We start from the raw sequence: 15,436 nt of genomic DNA, 5'->3' as shown, positions 1-15,436 counted from the left end.
GTTAGGGTTTGGGTTTAGGTCACGCCTGCAGGAAGATGGTTAGGGTTAGGTCACGCCTGCAGGAGTTAGGGTTAGGGTTAGGGTCACGCCTGCAGGAGTTAGGGTTAGGGTTAGGGTTTGGGTTTAGGTCACGCCTGCAGGAAGATGGTTAGGGTTAGGTCACGCCTGCAGGAGTTAGGGTTAGGGTTAGGGTTTAGGTCACGCCTGCAGGAAGATGGTTAGGGTTTGGGTCACGCCTGCAGGAAGAGGGTTAGGGTTAATGAAGAGAGGGAGAATCCCGGCGGCTTTCTGTCAAAATACACATTTGATGGTTGAACATTTGAAATGAAGAAATTAATATTAGTATTGTCATTTTACAGTTTTATTAAAGTAAAATTAAAAAAAATATTAAATGGTAAAATTAAAGTGTTAATATTATTATTATTATTATTATCTTTTTTTTTTTCATTTTTCGTTTTTAAATTATTAATTTATTTTGTTTTTATTTAGTAATTTAGTAATAATAATAATAATAATATTTCTGTAGCCATTTTGATATATATGCCCAAACTGTGCAGCCCTACAATCTAACAGCAAAACTAGAGGTTTTTCAAGCATTTTAATGCACTGCACATCAAATAAAAGCCAGTAGATAAATGAAAAAAAGCACATGATAGAGAACAGGTCAGTGGAGGCGGCTCACGCGTTACAACCAGCGTTAGGAGCGTCACACATCACACGAGTGTCAAAACCACAGCATAAGATTCACATCTGATCAAGTAAATGCTTCAGCCTCCAATCAGAGAGGTTTGTTGAGCGTGAGAAGAACACCCGTCGAGCTCCACACACACAGCTGTGCCTGAGCAGGAATACAGCCGTCTGATTGGTGGAGGCCGCCGAACATCTGTGTGTTGAGAGTGTGTTAGCGTGAAGAGCGCGGCGTGAGACCGACTACTGTCGAGCCGCTTCACCCGATGATGTGAACATGAACACTCTACAGTCTAAACCTTTAGTTCTAGTTTACCACAGTTAACTGAGTTTCTTTGCGTGTGCTTATATTATTACTCACTCTCAGTCGCCATGCACTCACACTACATGCAGAACCATTCTCTCGTTAGGGGGATTATTGACGGTTTAATCAGGCTAGTCGTCCCGCTAGTCGTCCCGCTAGTCGTCCCGCTAGTCGTTTCACTCGCCCCCTTCAAAAACTCCACTTTTTTTAACGCTGTCCCGGACGAGCGTTAATGTCGAACCCTGTATATCACATCGTTTAAATGAATACATGTTTAGCTAACTGTGATCTTGTCCATGTCTGGAGCACATCACCTAGACAGCGGAGACGATGTGTATTGTGAAAAGCGCTACAGAAATGTGTTCATGTTCAGGTTCAGGACAGCAGAAGCTCGTCTCAGAGCAGATTCTTCCCAAGTCAAACCCAAAAGCTTCGGCCGTGGGCACGCAGCAAAACAAAAGCAGCCTACCCAGCATGCACTGCTGTGGGCAAGGCGTTATGTGCCGTTATGTGATCGGTGCCGACGAACAACACCCTATTGATGAGCTTCTGGGCTCCAGCTCTCCTGTTCTTCTGGACACACACACACCCAGCTGGGCCTGAGCAGCGCTACATATTCTGTTTTCTGCGATATATATTGCCATATAAATCAGTTTCACCGGATGATTTGAATAATCTCTATTAGAAAAGAATGAATCATTCTAGAACAGTCGGGCTGATTGTGTAGAGGAGAGGCATAGACAATAACAACACATTACAAGCACAGATCATCCAACAGAAGAAAGAGAGCTGAAATAAGCAGTGCTGTCCCTTTAAGACGAGCGGACGCACACATCGCGATACCGCCGCTACATGATATATGTGGTGTATGATGTACACACGTAAACTCGGCCTCATGGGAATCAGGCGTGAGCAGATGTGGAGGACGCAGAGGTTTCGCTGGCAGGTGGAGATCAGCGATACAGGAGCGAACGGGCAAATGCAGAACAGAAAGTTGTTTGATGAGAAACAAATGAAGGAAGTGAGTTTTTGCACTTACCCATGATTCCACAGGAGAGGAGGGCCTGGCTCATGGCTGGCGGCTCATGCTGAGGAAACACACACACACACATCAGAGGGAAACTATACAATGCCAGTAAATCTGTGCGACTAAACAATGTCTATCATCAGCCATTGGCTAATCAATTCTTAGATTTTTCTCGCCTGTGTGTGTGTGTGTGTGTCTGTGTGTGTGTGTGTGTGTGCGTGTGTGTCTGTGTGTGTGTGTGTGTGTGTGTGTGTCTGTGTGTGTGTGTGTGTGTGTGTGTGTGTGCGTGTGTGTGTGTGTCTGTGTGTGTCTGTGTGTCTGTGTGTGTGTGTGTGTGTGTGTGTGTGTGTGTGTGTGTGTGTGTGTCTGTGTGTGTTAGAGGCTAAGCACACGTTTAGCATAGATATATTTTGAGAGTTTCGCTCTCCGTCAAGCGATCTGTTTCAGTTCAGCTCAATGGATGCGCAGCGTATCTGTATTAGACGAACTGTAAACTCTGGTGTGAAGGCGCACGACTCACTGTGTTTCTCACACACACACACACACACACACACACACACACACACACACACACACACACACACACACACACACACAGAGAGAGAGACCAGGCAGAATCAACAAGCTACATGTAAACCATATTCTGTGTTGTATTTTCCTGTCAAAATAACGGAGTTTATTTGGAATTATTCAGCTTTTGGGAGCGAGCAGAAGACATGCCTTAGGGAAGATCCCCTCCTCCGGGAATGGGCGGAGCTAATGCGCAAACGGCTAAATCTCATTGGCTGGTTACCAACTTTTAGTTCCAGTTACTAAAGTTCTATCATTAAATAGTGCTTGATTGTCATAATATCATAATATAATGCGTGATTGACTGATGCTGAGAGTGTACGGTCATATATTTAAAAAGCTGGGCCATTTTACAGAGATAAGCTGATCTGGTGGAATATATAAAAGAGTATATCAGTAAATACAGTAGCCAACACTAGAAGTGGATCAAAACCTTCCAAGTTATACATGAATTCTGAACAATACCCGTTCTTGTGTTTTTGATCCACTTCAGATGTTGACTATTGTATATATATATATATATCAGTCTGGCGAGTAAACTAAAAAATGTGCTAGCCAATGGCGATTCTATTGCCGAGGTGTGTGTAGTGTTGGAGGAGCAGGACAGAAATCATTGGGACTCGTGTAACACACACACACACACACACACACACACACACACACACACACACACACACACACTCTCAGGTGACCAGTATCAGTCCGATCGGCCTGTGAAACTGAACTCCAGTAGCGCTCCACAGTGAGTGTCTCTCACGCCGCCTGATTCTGGCACTGGTGATGCATTAGCATTAGCATTAGCATTAGCCGCCACGGTGGGTAAATAACTAGAAGAGTGACAGTAGAGTAAAGCTAAAACTTTCTGTTTCATTTGTCACACACAAACTTTCCTGAAACAAACTTTTGTGTCTTGATTTTGTTCTAAATGAGGGTTACCAGTTTGTTCTTCCAGTAAAACAATAATATTAATATTCAACAACATTATTGATCTCCTGCACTGACACCATTATATGAGCTGAGCTGGACGATGACATCACGGTTTTCTCCAGAGAGGCTCTCTATATATATATATAAATTAGCTAAATTAATAACTTTTTTACAACAGAAATGGCCCATGACTCTCCACTCCTCACGCCAGATCATCATCACTCAGGGTAAATTATGCATGATGCCTTTAGAGAAGCGTCTCTTACCGGCGGCAGAGTCTCTCCGGGTGTTACATCATCCACGGCCTTCTTTTCCAGTGTTTTAGTGTGAATAATTACCATGGCAACACACATCTTTGCCACAGTCCATTCCAGTGCAGGCGAGTTCGAGTGAAGCTCATTCTTCAGAAGTGCAGCGCTGACCCCGGCGACCTCCAGACGACCTCTTGACCCTGGAGAGAGAGAATGACCCCGGCGACCTCCAGACGACCTCTTGACCCTGGAGAGAGAACAAGAGAGAGACTCGTCAAGCAGCGTAACGTGTTTGAGTTCACCTCAACTACATCAGGGAACAATACACTGATGATGTCTGAAGACACACTGCGCACACACACATCCCTAACACACACACACCGAGAGACTGAACACGTGATGCGCACGCCGTCAGCGTATTCACAGGCTCACGTTTTTGAAGTTTACACAGAGATGATAACTTTTTATTTATTTATTATTATAATCATTCAAAGCTTGTACCTTGGATCCTGTTTCAGAGTGTGTGTCCTCGAGCCGAACACTGTTGTGTGTGAATGAACGTCCAGAACACATTAAAGTCGATGTTTCCTGTGAGAGCGGTGTGTGTTAGCGGCCCCATAGTTAATGACTAATGATCTTTACAACGGAAGTGGATCAATCAAAACTAACTTTATCTGGACAATAGCTTTATTCTAGATCTGCTGTAAAGCCTAAACACTCTCTGTCACTGTAATCTCCTGTCATCACTGTAGAGCTGCTGTCAAACTCTATACTGGTAAAGCGCTGTATAAATGAAGGAGACTCGACTTTTTGTGTTTATCTTTGAGCAAGATCTGACAGCAGCCCATGATGAAGGTGCGAAACACAAGCTGAACCCGGCGATGATGAGGAGCTTGTGTTGTGGACTCGAGGTCATGTGATCTGCTATAAGTGTGGCCTCGTGGTTATCAGAACACCCAGTTCCTCCAGTAACTCTGACTCTGAGCAGATGTGGGAGACCTGAGCTATGCTGCTCTTATTTTTCTGTTTTATTTGTTGTTACGCTCGTTATATCTTCTTTTGATCTTGTTGTTCTGTTAGGGTTAGGGTTAGGGTTAGGGTGAGGGTTAAACAGTAAGGGTTAGGGTTAGGGTTAAACAGTAAAATAATCAGATAATTTGATGAAATGGTGAGAAATAGATGAAATTTAAGTGAGAAACAATAGAATTTAAGAAAAAATAAAACTGATTTTACAGGGACGTATTTATTGTTAATGCTTTATGATTTATATATTCTTTTGACTAGACATGCTTTTTGATGATTAATACCATTAAAATGGAATCCAGAAAAATAAACAACACAGAATTTAGGAAACATTTAGGAACATGTTACAGACTGCAGATCTAATCGCCCTTTATCGTGTGTCTGGCGTCGTCAGGCCAGAGGGAGTGTGTAAACAGGACACACATGTGCGTGACATGTTTAATGTGGCGTGTGGCGACACACACACACACACACAGAGTGTGTCTGATATCTCCCGGGGCTCATGGGACTCGATAAGCCTCTATCTGAAGGGCGAGACTGGCTTCAGCGTCTCGGGTACGAGCCTCGACATCAAGACCCGCTTCAGGCCAATCGGCGAGCGGCACATTTCCCTCGGGCACAAACAACAGATTACAGGAACTTTATCATCGTTCACTCACGCTCACGTCCAACCCCAGAGACTCTCGCTCACACGAGCAGCAGCTGGACTCATCGTTCCCGTCATCCGTCTCCGGGGTTCGGGACACACGTAACTGAATTTATCCAATTTGAAAGGAATTTTATTTATATATGATGGCCTGTAATGAAGTACAAACTATAGAAGCTTGTTTACGCCACAGAATAAAAAATAAAAAAGGTAATTGCGACTTTTTATCTCAGAATTGCGTGACATAAAGTCAGAATTACAAGTTATAAAGTCAGAATTACAAGTTATAAAGTCAGAATTGCGAGTTATAAAGTCAGAATTGCGAGTTATAAAGTCAGAATTGCGAGTTATAAAGTCAGAATTACGAGTTATAAAGTCAGAATTACGAGTTATAAAGTCAGAATTACGTGATAAAGTCAGAATTACATGATATAAAGTCAGAATTACGTGATATAAAGTCAGAATTACATGATATGAAGTCAGAATTACGTGATATAAAGTCAGAATTACGAGTTATAAAGTCAGAATTACGTGATATAAAGTCAGAATTACATGATATAAAGTCAGAATTACGTGATAAAGTCAGAATTACAAGTTATAAAGTCAGAATTGCAAGTTATAAAGTCAGAATTACAAGTTATAAAGTCAGAATTGCGAGTTATAAAGTCAGAATTACGAGTTATAAAGTCAGAATTACAAGTTATAAAGTCAGAATTGCGAGTTATAAAGTCAGAATTACGAGTTATAAAGTCAGAATTACGAGTTATAAAGTCAGAATTGCGAGTTATAAAGTCAGAATTACGAGTTATAAAGTCAGAATTACAAGTTATAAAGTCAGAATTGCGAGTTATAAAGTCAGAATTACGAGTTATAAAGTCAGAATTACGAGTTATAAAGTCAGAATTACGTGATATAAAGTCAGAATTACAAGTTATAAAGTCAGAATTGCGAGTTATAAAGTCAGAATTACGAGTTATAAAGTCAGAATTACATGATATAAAGTCAGAATTACGAGTTATAAAGTCAGAATTACGTGATATAAAGTCAGAATTACATGATATAAAGTCAGAATTACGTGATATAAAGTCAGAATTACGAGTTATAAAGTCAGAATTACGTGATATAAAGTCAGAATTACATGATATAAAGTCAGAATTACGTGATATAAAGTCAGAATTACAAGTTATAAAGTCAGAATTGCGAGTTATAAAGTCAGAATTGCGAGTTATAAAGTCAGAATTACAAGTTATAAAGTCAGAATTGCGAGTTATAAAGTCAGAATTACGAGTTATAAAGTCAGAATTACGAGTTATAAAGTCAGAATTACGTGATATAAAGTCAGAATTACATGATATAAAGTCAGAATTACGTGATATAAAGTCAGAATTACATGATATAAAGTCAGAATTACGTGATATAAAGTCAGAATTACAAGTTATAAAGTCAGAATTGCGAGTTATAAAGTCAGAATTGCGAGTTATAAAGTCAGAATTACAAGTTATAAAGTCAGAATTGCGAGTTATAAAGTCAGAATTACGAGTTATAAAGTCAGAATTACGTGATATAAAGTCAGAATTACGAGTTATAAAGTCAGAATTACGTGATATAAAGTCAGAATTACATGATATAAAGTCAGAATTACGTGATATAAAGTCAGAATTACAAGTTATAAAGTCAGAATTGCAAGTTATAAAGTCAGAATTACAAGTTATAAAGTCAGAATTGCGAGTTATAAAGTCAGAATTACGAGTTATAAAGTCAGAATTACGAGTTTTAAAGTCAGAATTACGTGATATAAAGTCAGAATTACGTGATATAAAGTCAGAATTACGAGTTATAAAGTCAGAATTACGTGATATAAAGTCAGAATTACGTGATATAAAGTCAGAATTACAAGTTATAAAGTCAGAATTACAAGTTATAAAGTCAGAATTGCGAGTTATAAAGTCAGAATTACAAGTTATAAAGTCAGAATTACGAGTTATAAAGTCAGAATTACGTGATATAAAGTCAGAATTACGAGTTATAAAGTCAGAATTACGTGATATAAAGTCAGAATTACATGATATAAAGTCAGAATTACGTGATATAAAGTCAGAATTACAAGTTATAAAGTCAGAATTGCGAGTTATAAAGTCAGAATTACAAGTTATAAAGTCAGAATTGCGAGTTATAAAGTCAGAATTACGAGTTATAAAGTCAGAATTACATGATATAAAGTCAGAATTACGAGTTATAAAGTCAGAATTACGTGATATAAAGTCAGAATTACATGATATAAAGTCAGAATTACGTGATATAAAGTCAGAATTACGAGTTATAAAGTCAGAATTACGTGATATAAAGTCAGAATTACATGATATAAAGTCAGAATTACGTGATATAAAGTCAGAATTACAAGTTATAAAGTCAGAATTGCGAGTTATAAAGTCAGAATTGCGAGTTATAAAGTCAGAATTACAAGTTATAAAGTCAGAATTGCGAGTTATAAAGTCAGAATTACGAGTTATAAAGTCAGAATTACGAGTTATAAAGTCAGAATTACGTGATATAAAGTCAGAATTACAAGTTATAAAGTCAGAATTACGTGATATAAAGTCAGAATTACGAGTTATAAAGTCAGAATTACGTGATATAAAGTCAGAATTACAAGTTATAAAGTCAGAATTGCAAGTTATAAAGTCAGAATTACAAGTTATAAAGTCAGAATTGCGAGTTATAAAGTCAGAATTACGAGTTATAAAGTCAGAATTACGAGTTATAAAGTCAGAATTACGTGATATAAAGTCAGAATTACATGATATAAAGTCAGAATTACGTGATATAAAGTCAGAATTACGAGTTATAAAGTCAGAATTACGTGATATAAAGTCAGAATTACGTGATATAAAGTCAGAATTACGAGTTATAAAGTCAGAATTACGTGATATAAAGTCAGAATTACGAGTTATAAATTCAGAATTACGAGTTATAAAGTCAGAATTACGTGATATAAAGTCAGAATTACGAGTTATAAAGTCAGAATTACGTGATATAAAGTCAGAATTACGAGTTATAAATTCAGAATTACGAGATATAAAGTCAGAATTACATGATATAAAGTCAGAATTACGAGTTATAAATTCAGAATTACGTGATATAAAGTCAGAATTACGTGATATAAAGTCAGAATTACGAGTTATAAAGTCAGAATTACGAGTTATAAAGTCAGAATTACGTGATATAAAGTATACCGTAATACCGGTATCACCGGCGGGGGGTTTTAAATCGCTAATTTGAAAGCGAAACTAAAATACGCACGTCAGCACGGGCTTTTATAATGTTGCGGAGCAGAGCGAGTGTTTTCACTTAATTCCTACTATAGGAATGCACTGAAACACTCGCTCCGCGCCCGCGGACACACACCGCTATTAATGCCCGTGCGCATTTTAGTTTCGCTTTTAAATTAGCGCCAACTCAGAGGCGGATTGCTTGAATGGTGAGTTCATTAGCCTATCATTCTTAAATAGGCGATTTTACATTTCGCTTTGACACCAGACAGTCCTCCATCATCTTGTCAGTCAGATCCTCGCTCCCGTGATTAACGAGATCTGATCTGAGCGGCGACTCTCGTTCAGCTCACGGGTTATCAAGCAGACACGTTCAGTTCTTAATTGTAGTGTCTGTTCTCTAACTGAACTACATTCTGTAGATTGTATTAACAAGAGAAAAAATCCCCCCCAAAAATCAAATCAACGGTGTAGCGGTGCCGGTGCGCAAGTGATGTAACACCGTCAACACCGAGTGTCGTAGCAAGCCTAGCGGACGCCAGCTCATTCTGAACATAAATCTTCTCAAAACCAAAAGCGTGAATGGAAAACTCCTCCAGAATAGAGTAAACCTGCAGCGACTCCATCAGCGCCTGCCCGGCAAGGGTTTCAGGGCTTCTGGAAGTTGCAGCGAATCAATTAGTCATATGAGCTTTGCTAGCCGACGCCACCTCGCGTTCGGGCCAAACCAAACTCAACTGGGCGCGTTCACAAGGCCAGCCAACTCTGTGGCAACGGAAACATCACAGATCCAATTGTGAAACACATGTAGAAATGAAGCCAAACAGTGCGAGCCAAGAGTTTATAGTCCGTGGAACACCACAACTCCTCCGCCACAGACTCGCACACGCTAACACTGCCAGACCGAGCCGGTTAGCTTACACAATAGCGGCGTAAAGGAGCGAACGCTTTCACGAGACGCAGCTGCCCGACCGCTTAACATAAACACAAAAGAGAGACCGGTTTCTTTTCACTGGAGAAAACCTCACTTTATCCGCACTCCGGCTCGCAGACGTGAAGCTCTAACACACAGGCCTGTGGGAGTTTGTCCCACTGCTAACGCTGTTTAGCAGAGCTCTGGTTAAAGTGTTACCAGGCAATAACTAGCAGAGTGAGACGCTGAAACACACAAAGAAGCATTCATGTGCTCTGCTCTCCACAAACACACACGCTGATCACACACACACACGCTTATCTGAACACTGGCGCTCAGAAACATGAGCTAACGACACACACCGTTACCAAATCATCAGTACAACACTGCTTTAACGGGCTGGCTGACTGTTCCATTATTTACTCACATCATGTGGTTTCATACACAAAAAGAGACGTTTAGAAGAATGTTCACAACGCTCTTTTTTTAGATTTTAAAGGATTGTTATTGTTAGTTAGAATTGTGAGTTATAAAGTCAGAATTGTGTGTTTTAAAGTCAGAAATGTGTTTTAAAGTCAGAATTGTGAGTTATAAAGTCAGAATTGTGTGTTTTAAAGTCAGAATTGTGTTTTAAAGTTAGAATTGTGAGTTATAAAGTAACAATTGTGAGTCATAAAGTCAGAATTGTGAGTTATAAAGTCAGAAATGTGTTTTAAAGTCAGAATTGTTTTAAAGTCAGAATTGTGAGTTATAAAGTAACAATTGTGAGTTATAAAGTAACAATTGTGAGTTATAAAGTCAGAATTGTGAGTTATAAAGTCAGAATTGTGAGTTATAAAGTCAGAAATGTGTTTTAAAGTCAGAATTGTGAGTTATAAAGTAACAATTGTGAGTTATAAAGTAACAATTGTGAGATATAAAGTCAAAAATGTTTTAAAGTCAGAATTGTGTTTTAAAGTCAGAATTGTGTTATAAAGTCAGAATTGTGAGTTATAAAGTAACAATTGTGAGTTATAAAGTAACAATTGTGAGTTATAAAGTCAGAATTGTGAGTTATAAAGTCAGAATTGTTTTAAAGTTAGAATTGTGAGTAATAAAGTAACAATTGTGAGTCATAAAGTCAGAATTGTGAGTTATAAAGTCAGAAATGTGTTTTAAAGTCAGAATTGTTTTAAAGTCAGAATTGTGAGTTATAAAGTAACAATTGTGAGTTATAAAGTAACAATTGTGAGTTATAAAGTCAGAATTGTGAGTTATAAAGTCGGAATTGTGAGTTATAAAGTCAGAATTGTGAGTTATAAAGTCAGAAATGTGTTTTAAAGTCAGAATTGTGAGTTATAAAGTAACAATTGTGAGTTATAAAGTAACAATTGTGAGATATAAAGTCAAAAATGTTTTAAAGTCAGAATTGTGTTTTAAAGTCAGAATTGTGTTATAAAGTCAGAATTGTGAGTTATAAAGTAACAATTGTGAGTTATAAAGTAACAATTGTGAGTTATAAAGTCAGAATTGTGAGTTATAAAGTCAGAATTGTGAGTTATAAAGTCAGAATTGTGAGTTATAAAGTCAGAAATGTTTTAAAATCAGAATTGTGTTTTAAAGTCAGAATTGTGAGATATAAAGTCAGAAATGTTTTAAAGTCAGAATTGTGTTATAAAGTAACAATTGTGAGTTATAAAGTAACAATTGTGAGTCATAAAGTCAGAATTGTGTGTTTTAAAGTTGCAATTCTGAGGAAAAAAGACTGTTCCATTATTTACGCACATCATGTGGTTTCATACACGAAAAGAGACGTTTAGAAGAAAGTTCCCGACGCTCTTTTCCGTTGAATGGAAGTATGAAAACAACAGTCCATATGATGCTTTTTCTGAACTGAATTTTAGGTTGTTTTTCACTCCGATCTCATGGAGCACATTTCAACAAATGCATGAGTAAAAAATGTGAGCTTGGCTTATATTCAGATGTCCCACAATGCATTGTGAGTATTTGAGCGCTGCAATGAAGGGGATGATTTCAGTTTAAATCAGATGACATCTTTAATTTCAGTCTGTTTGACACAGAAAGCATGAGTGAGTGAGTTTAGGCACTTCTGGAGCTCGACAGCATCTGTCTTTATGCATTTCATCGCACGGAAAAAGGAAAATGAACCATTTAACACTGGACCGGTTCACTAGGATAAAGCTCATCAGTGGCCGGTTCCCAGATCTCCCGTCCGTCTCCGTGATTCACGATCTCATGAAGCGCTTCCGCTCTCGGCCTGATGTCAACATGCAGAGAATATGGAACTGGCAATAACTGGAAACCAGTGGCTCATAAAGAGTGTCTTGTGACTCATCATGGGAACTTCCCCTGTGGTGCGTGTCTACGGCCGCATGCGTTACGTGACCTAGTTATCAAAACACACACGCAGTGCAAGAAAAGTGCAATCGCACAAGTCCAAAGGCCTGTCAGCTGATCACACTCAAGACAACAGCCATCATCTGAAGCAGCAGCACTGATAACACACACACACACACACACACACACGTCAGGGGTTTTAAACACTCAATGTGCAAACAAACAATTATGTAAAGATCAAATCAGCCTCTCTTGTGTCAGAGGAACAACAGCAAAACCTGTTCTGGTGATATCGAACAATGACATATCAAGCAGAACCACCCAACGACTCACTACACACTACACACACTGCTCACTACACACACTGCTCACTACACACACTGCACACACTGCTCACTACACACACTGCTCACTACACACACTACACACACTGCTCACTACACACACTGCTCACTACACACACTACACACACTGCTCACTACACACACTGCACACACTGCTCACCACACACACTGCTCACCACACACACTGCTCACCACACACACTGCTCACTCACTACACACACTGCACACTACTCACTCACTACACACTACATACTACACACAATGCACACGCTGCTCACTACACACACTGCTAACTACACACACTGCTCACACTGCTCACTACACACACTGCTCACCACACACACTGCTCACCACACACACTGCTCACCACACACACTACACACTGCTCACTACACACACTGCTCACCCGAGTTCTGCGGAAAATGCCGGCGTGAGGTGAGAAACACACACACACACACACTCAGACCGGCAGCGACTGGAGGACTGGCAGATCGTGCTTGAGTTACAGTAACCGAAACCCTCCTGTGAAACTCACACGGGCGAACTCAGCCAGAAGTGAAAAACCCCTCGTTTGCATGTCAGAATTAACGCTGGTTTAGTGCTGATAACCTGATAAACACAATCTGCTCTCATACAGGCGGAGACTACAGCCGCTCCTGCTCTGATCACACTCTTCATCTTCATCACACTCAAGCTACAGCTAATAACACTGAGGAGAACACTACACTATCACAGTATACTTCATAGAACACTACACTATCACAGTATACTTCATAGAACACTACACTATCACAGTATACTTCATAGGACACTACACTATCACAGTATACTTCATAGAACACTACACTATCACAGTATACCTCATAGGACACTACACTATCACAGTATACTTCATAGGACACTACACTATCACAGTATACTTCATAGAACACTACACTATCACAGTATACTTCATAGAACACTACACTATCACAGTATACTTCATAGGACACTACACTATCACAGTATACTTCATAGAACACTACACTATCACAGTATACCTCATAGGACACTACACTATCACAGTATACTTCATAGAACACTACACTATCACAGTATACTTCATAGAACACTACACTATCACAGTATACTTCATAGGACACTACACTATCACAGTATACTTCATAGAACACTACACTATCACAGTATACCTCATAGGACACTACACTATCACAGTATACTTCATAGGACACTACACTATCACAGTATACTTCATACTTCAATTACATTTAATAGTCTAACATACTGAATACTCTAAAAATACTGCATACTATAAAATACTAGAACATCAAAATATACTTAATACTTCAATTAACGTTACATAGAATACTCAATTAGTGAATATTCTAAAAATACTAAATAGCAAAATACACTTCATTCTTCAATTATATAGAATACATAAATACTGAATACTCTGGAAATACTACAAAATCAAAATACACTTCATTCTTCAACTCCACAGAATACTCTAAACTACTGAATACTCTTAAATACTGAATAATAGTTTTTCAGCAGGTTTCTGAAGTTTATTGGAGTTTTCAGGTCTCGGTTCGAGCCGAACAGGGTTTAAGCTTTAACTCTGATCGTAAGTTTTGAGTTTTGAAAAGTTTATTTGTGTGATTATGATCGTTGAGAGAAACTGACTGACTTTAGTTCGGTGTTTCCCAGCGCTCGGGGAACAAAAGCTCCTGACGTCCGCGAGCGTCGCGGGAAACTCACTCACTCGCGCACTCACGAGCCCGCGAAACATCGGGAAACACACTGCAGATTAGTCCATTACTTCACGGTAAATACTCACGGGACAGCGAGCGGCGGGTCGGGTCGGTAAACACTCACGGGACAGCGAGCGGCGGGTCGGATCGGTAAATACGGTCCTTCAGATCATCTTCATCCCGCGGCCGCACACGCACGGAGAGCCGCGGGGGAACACGGAACCGCAGCCCAGCATAAAACACACACAAACACACTTTTAAACACCTTCAACCAAGCGAGAACTGCATTAATATACACAGAAACATCACTTACGATACCTGACGAAGGTAGACGCGGATATGATAACTATTTAATATTGAATCGAAGAGGCTGCACCCCCGCGACTGAATGGACTCGCCCAACCCGTCACACAATATTACTACGCATTACAACAACTAATTCACACACACACACACACACACACACACAACACGGAAAGTTTGCCTCACCCTGTTCAATCAATCTGATTTATGAACGAGTTCACACTACATCTTTCTGATAATAAAAAAGTAGCCTATCAGCATGATACTTTGATAAATGGGTAGTTAAAATGTCAACAGACATGAGATTTTACTTGATAATTGTATTTGGATGCATAAGAGAAAGTGTAGATCTCGGTGAAAGCCTTTTTAATCACATTTTGTCATTTTCATTTGTCCTGCAGTGAGACTAATGGATTCTGACACTCATGGGTTATAATAGGATTTTTCCAGTCCTGATCCCAGTTTATCACAGGTTTATCACAGCTGTACATGAGACAGTTTTCCTGACTGATAAAGTTTCCACCATCATCGTTAAGAGCCAATGATGAAGATCCAGGCCTGTGTCAAGTCAAGTCACCTTTATTTATACAGCGCTTTTCACAACAGAGTGTTTCAGAGCAGCTTTACAGAGATAACAGGAAAATAATGCAACAGTTTGTTATCAGAAGGAAATAGCGTCACAGTCCACATGTGTGACACAAACATCTCCAGAATCCACACGTTCACTAACAGTAGTAACTACACTTGATCAATTCTTAAACAAACGGCCTGCATGGTTTCACAGACAGGGTTTAGATTAAGCCAGGATTAGACCTCAGTTCAATTAGCTTTTATAAACATGCCTTAGATAAAAACATTACTATGGCACTGACATATTTTAAGATATGCTTTATTAATAAGACATTTAGCCTGGGGCTAGATTAGTCCAGGTCTGTGAGACAGCATTACAGCCCCTGGATATTAAACCCGAGGATAAAACACTGAACGGGGGAATGCTGTACCTGAGCCTCTGAGAGCTTCACTGTGTGTGTGTGTGTGTGTGTGTGTGTGTGTGTGTGTGTGTGTGTGTGTGTGTGTGTGTGTG

The 15,436-nt window shown here is 39.3% G+C and overlaps 1 protein-coding gene across 5 annotated transcripts in view; it reads right to left on the bottom strand.

Moving 5' to 3' along the window:
* fam53b (family with sequence similarity 53 member B) overlaps window positions 1-14,479 on the bottom strand; it is a 20,133-nt gene extending 5,654 nt beyond the window's left edge. The window contains exons 1-3 of one of the 5 annotated variants that reach the window (XM_084435128.1): window positions 14,136-14,479; window positions 3,782-4,013; window positions 2,031-2,079 (exon numbers count right to left, since the gene is read on the bottom strand). In XM_084435128.1, the coding sequence (XP_084291254.1) occupies window positions 2,031-2,079; window positions 3,782-3,868 (136 nt within the window). In that variant the 5' untranslated portion in view covers window positions 3,869-4,013; window positions 14,136-14,479. Of the gene's footprint in view, window positions 1-2,030; window positions 2,080-3,781; window positions 4,014-4,267; window positions 5,788-12,704; window positions 13,162-13,985 lie in introns of those variants that run through there. The other 4 variants (XM_084435129.1, XM_084435132.1, XM_084435131.1 and 1 more) reach the window with 4 other exon arrangements.
* Window positions 14,480-15,436: the final 957 nt, after the last annotated feature.

This window comes from Rutilus rutilus (assembly GCF_951802725.1).
Source record: "Rutilus rutilus genome assembly, chromosome: 16".
Lineage (NCBI taxonomy): Eukaryota > Metazoa > Chordata > Actinopteri > Cypriniformes > Leuciscidae > Rutilus > Rutilus rutilus.
The sequence above is the reverse complement of the archived record's forward strand: the minus strand, read 5'-3'. Positions and strand labels throughout refer to the sequence as shown.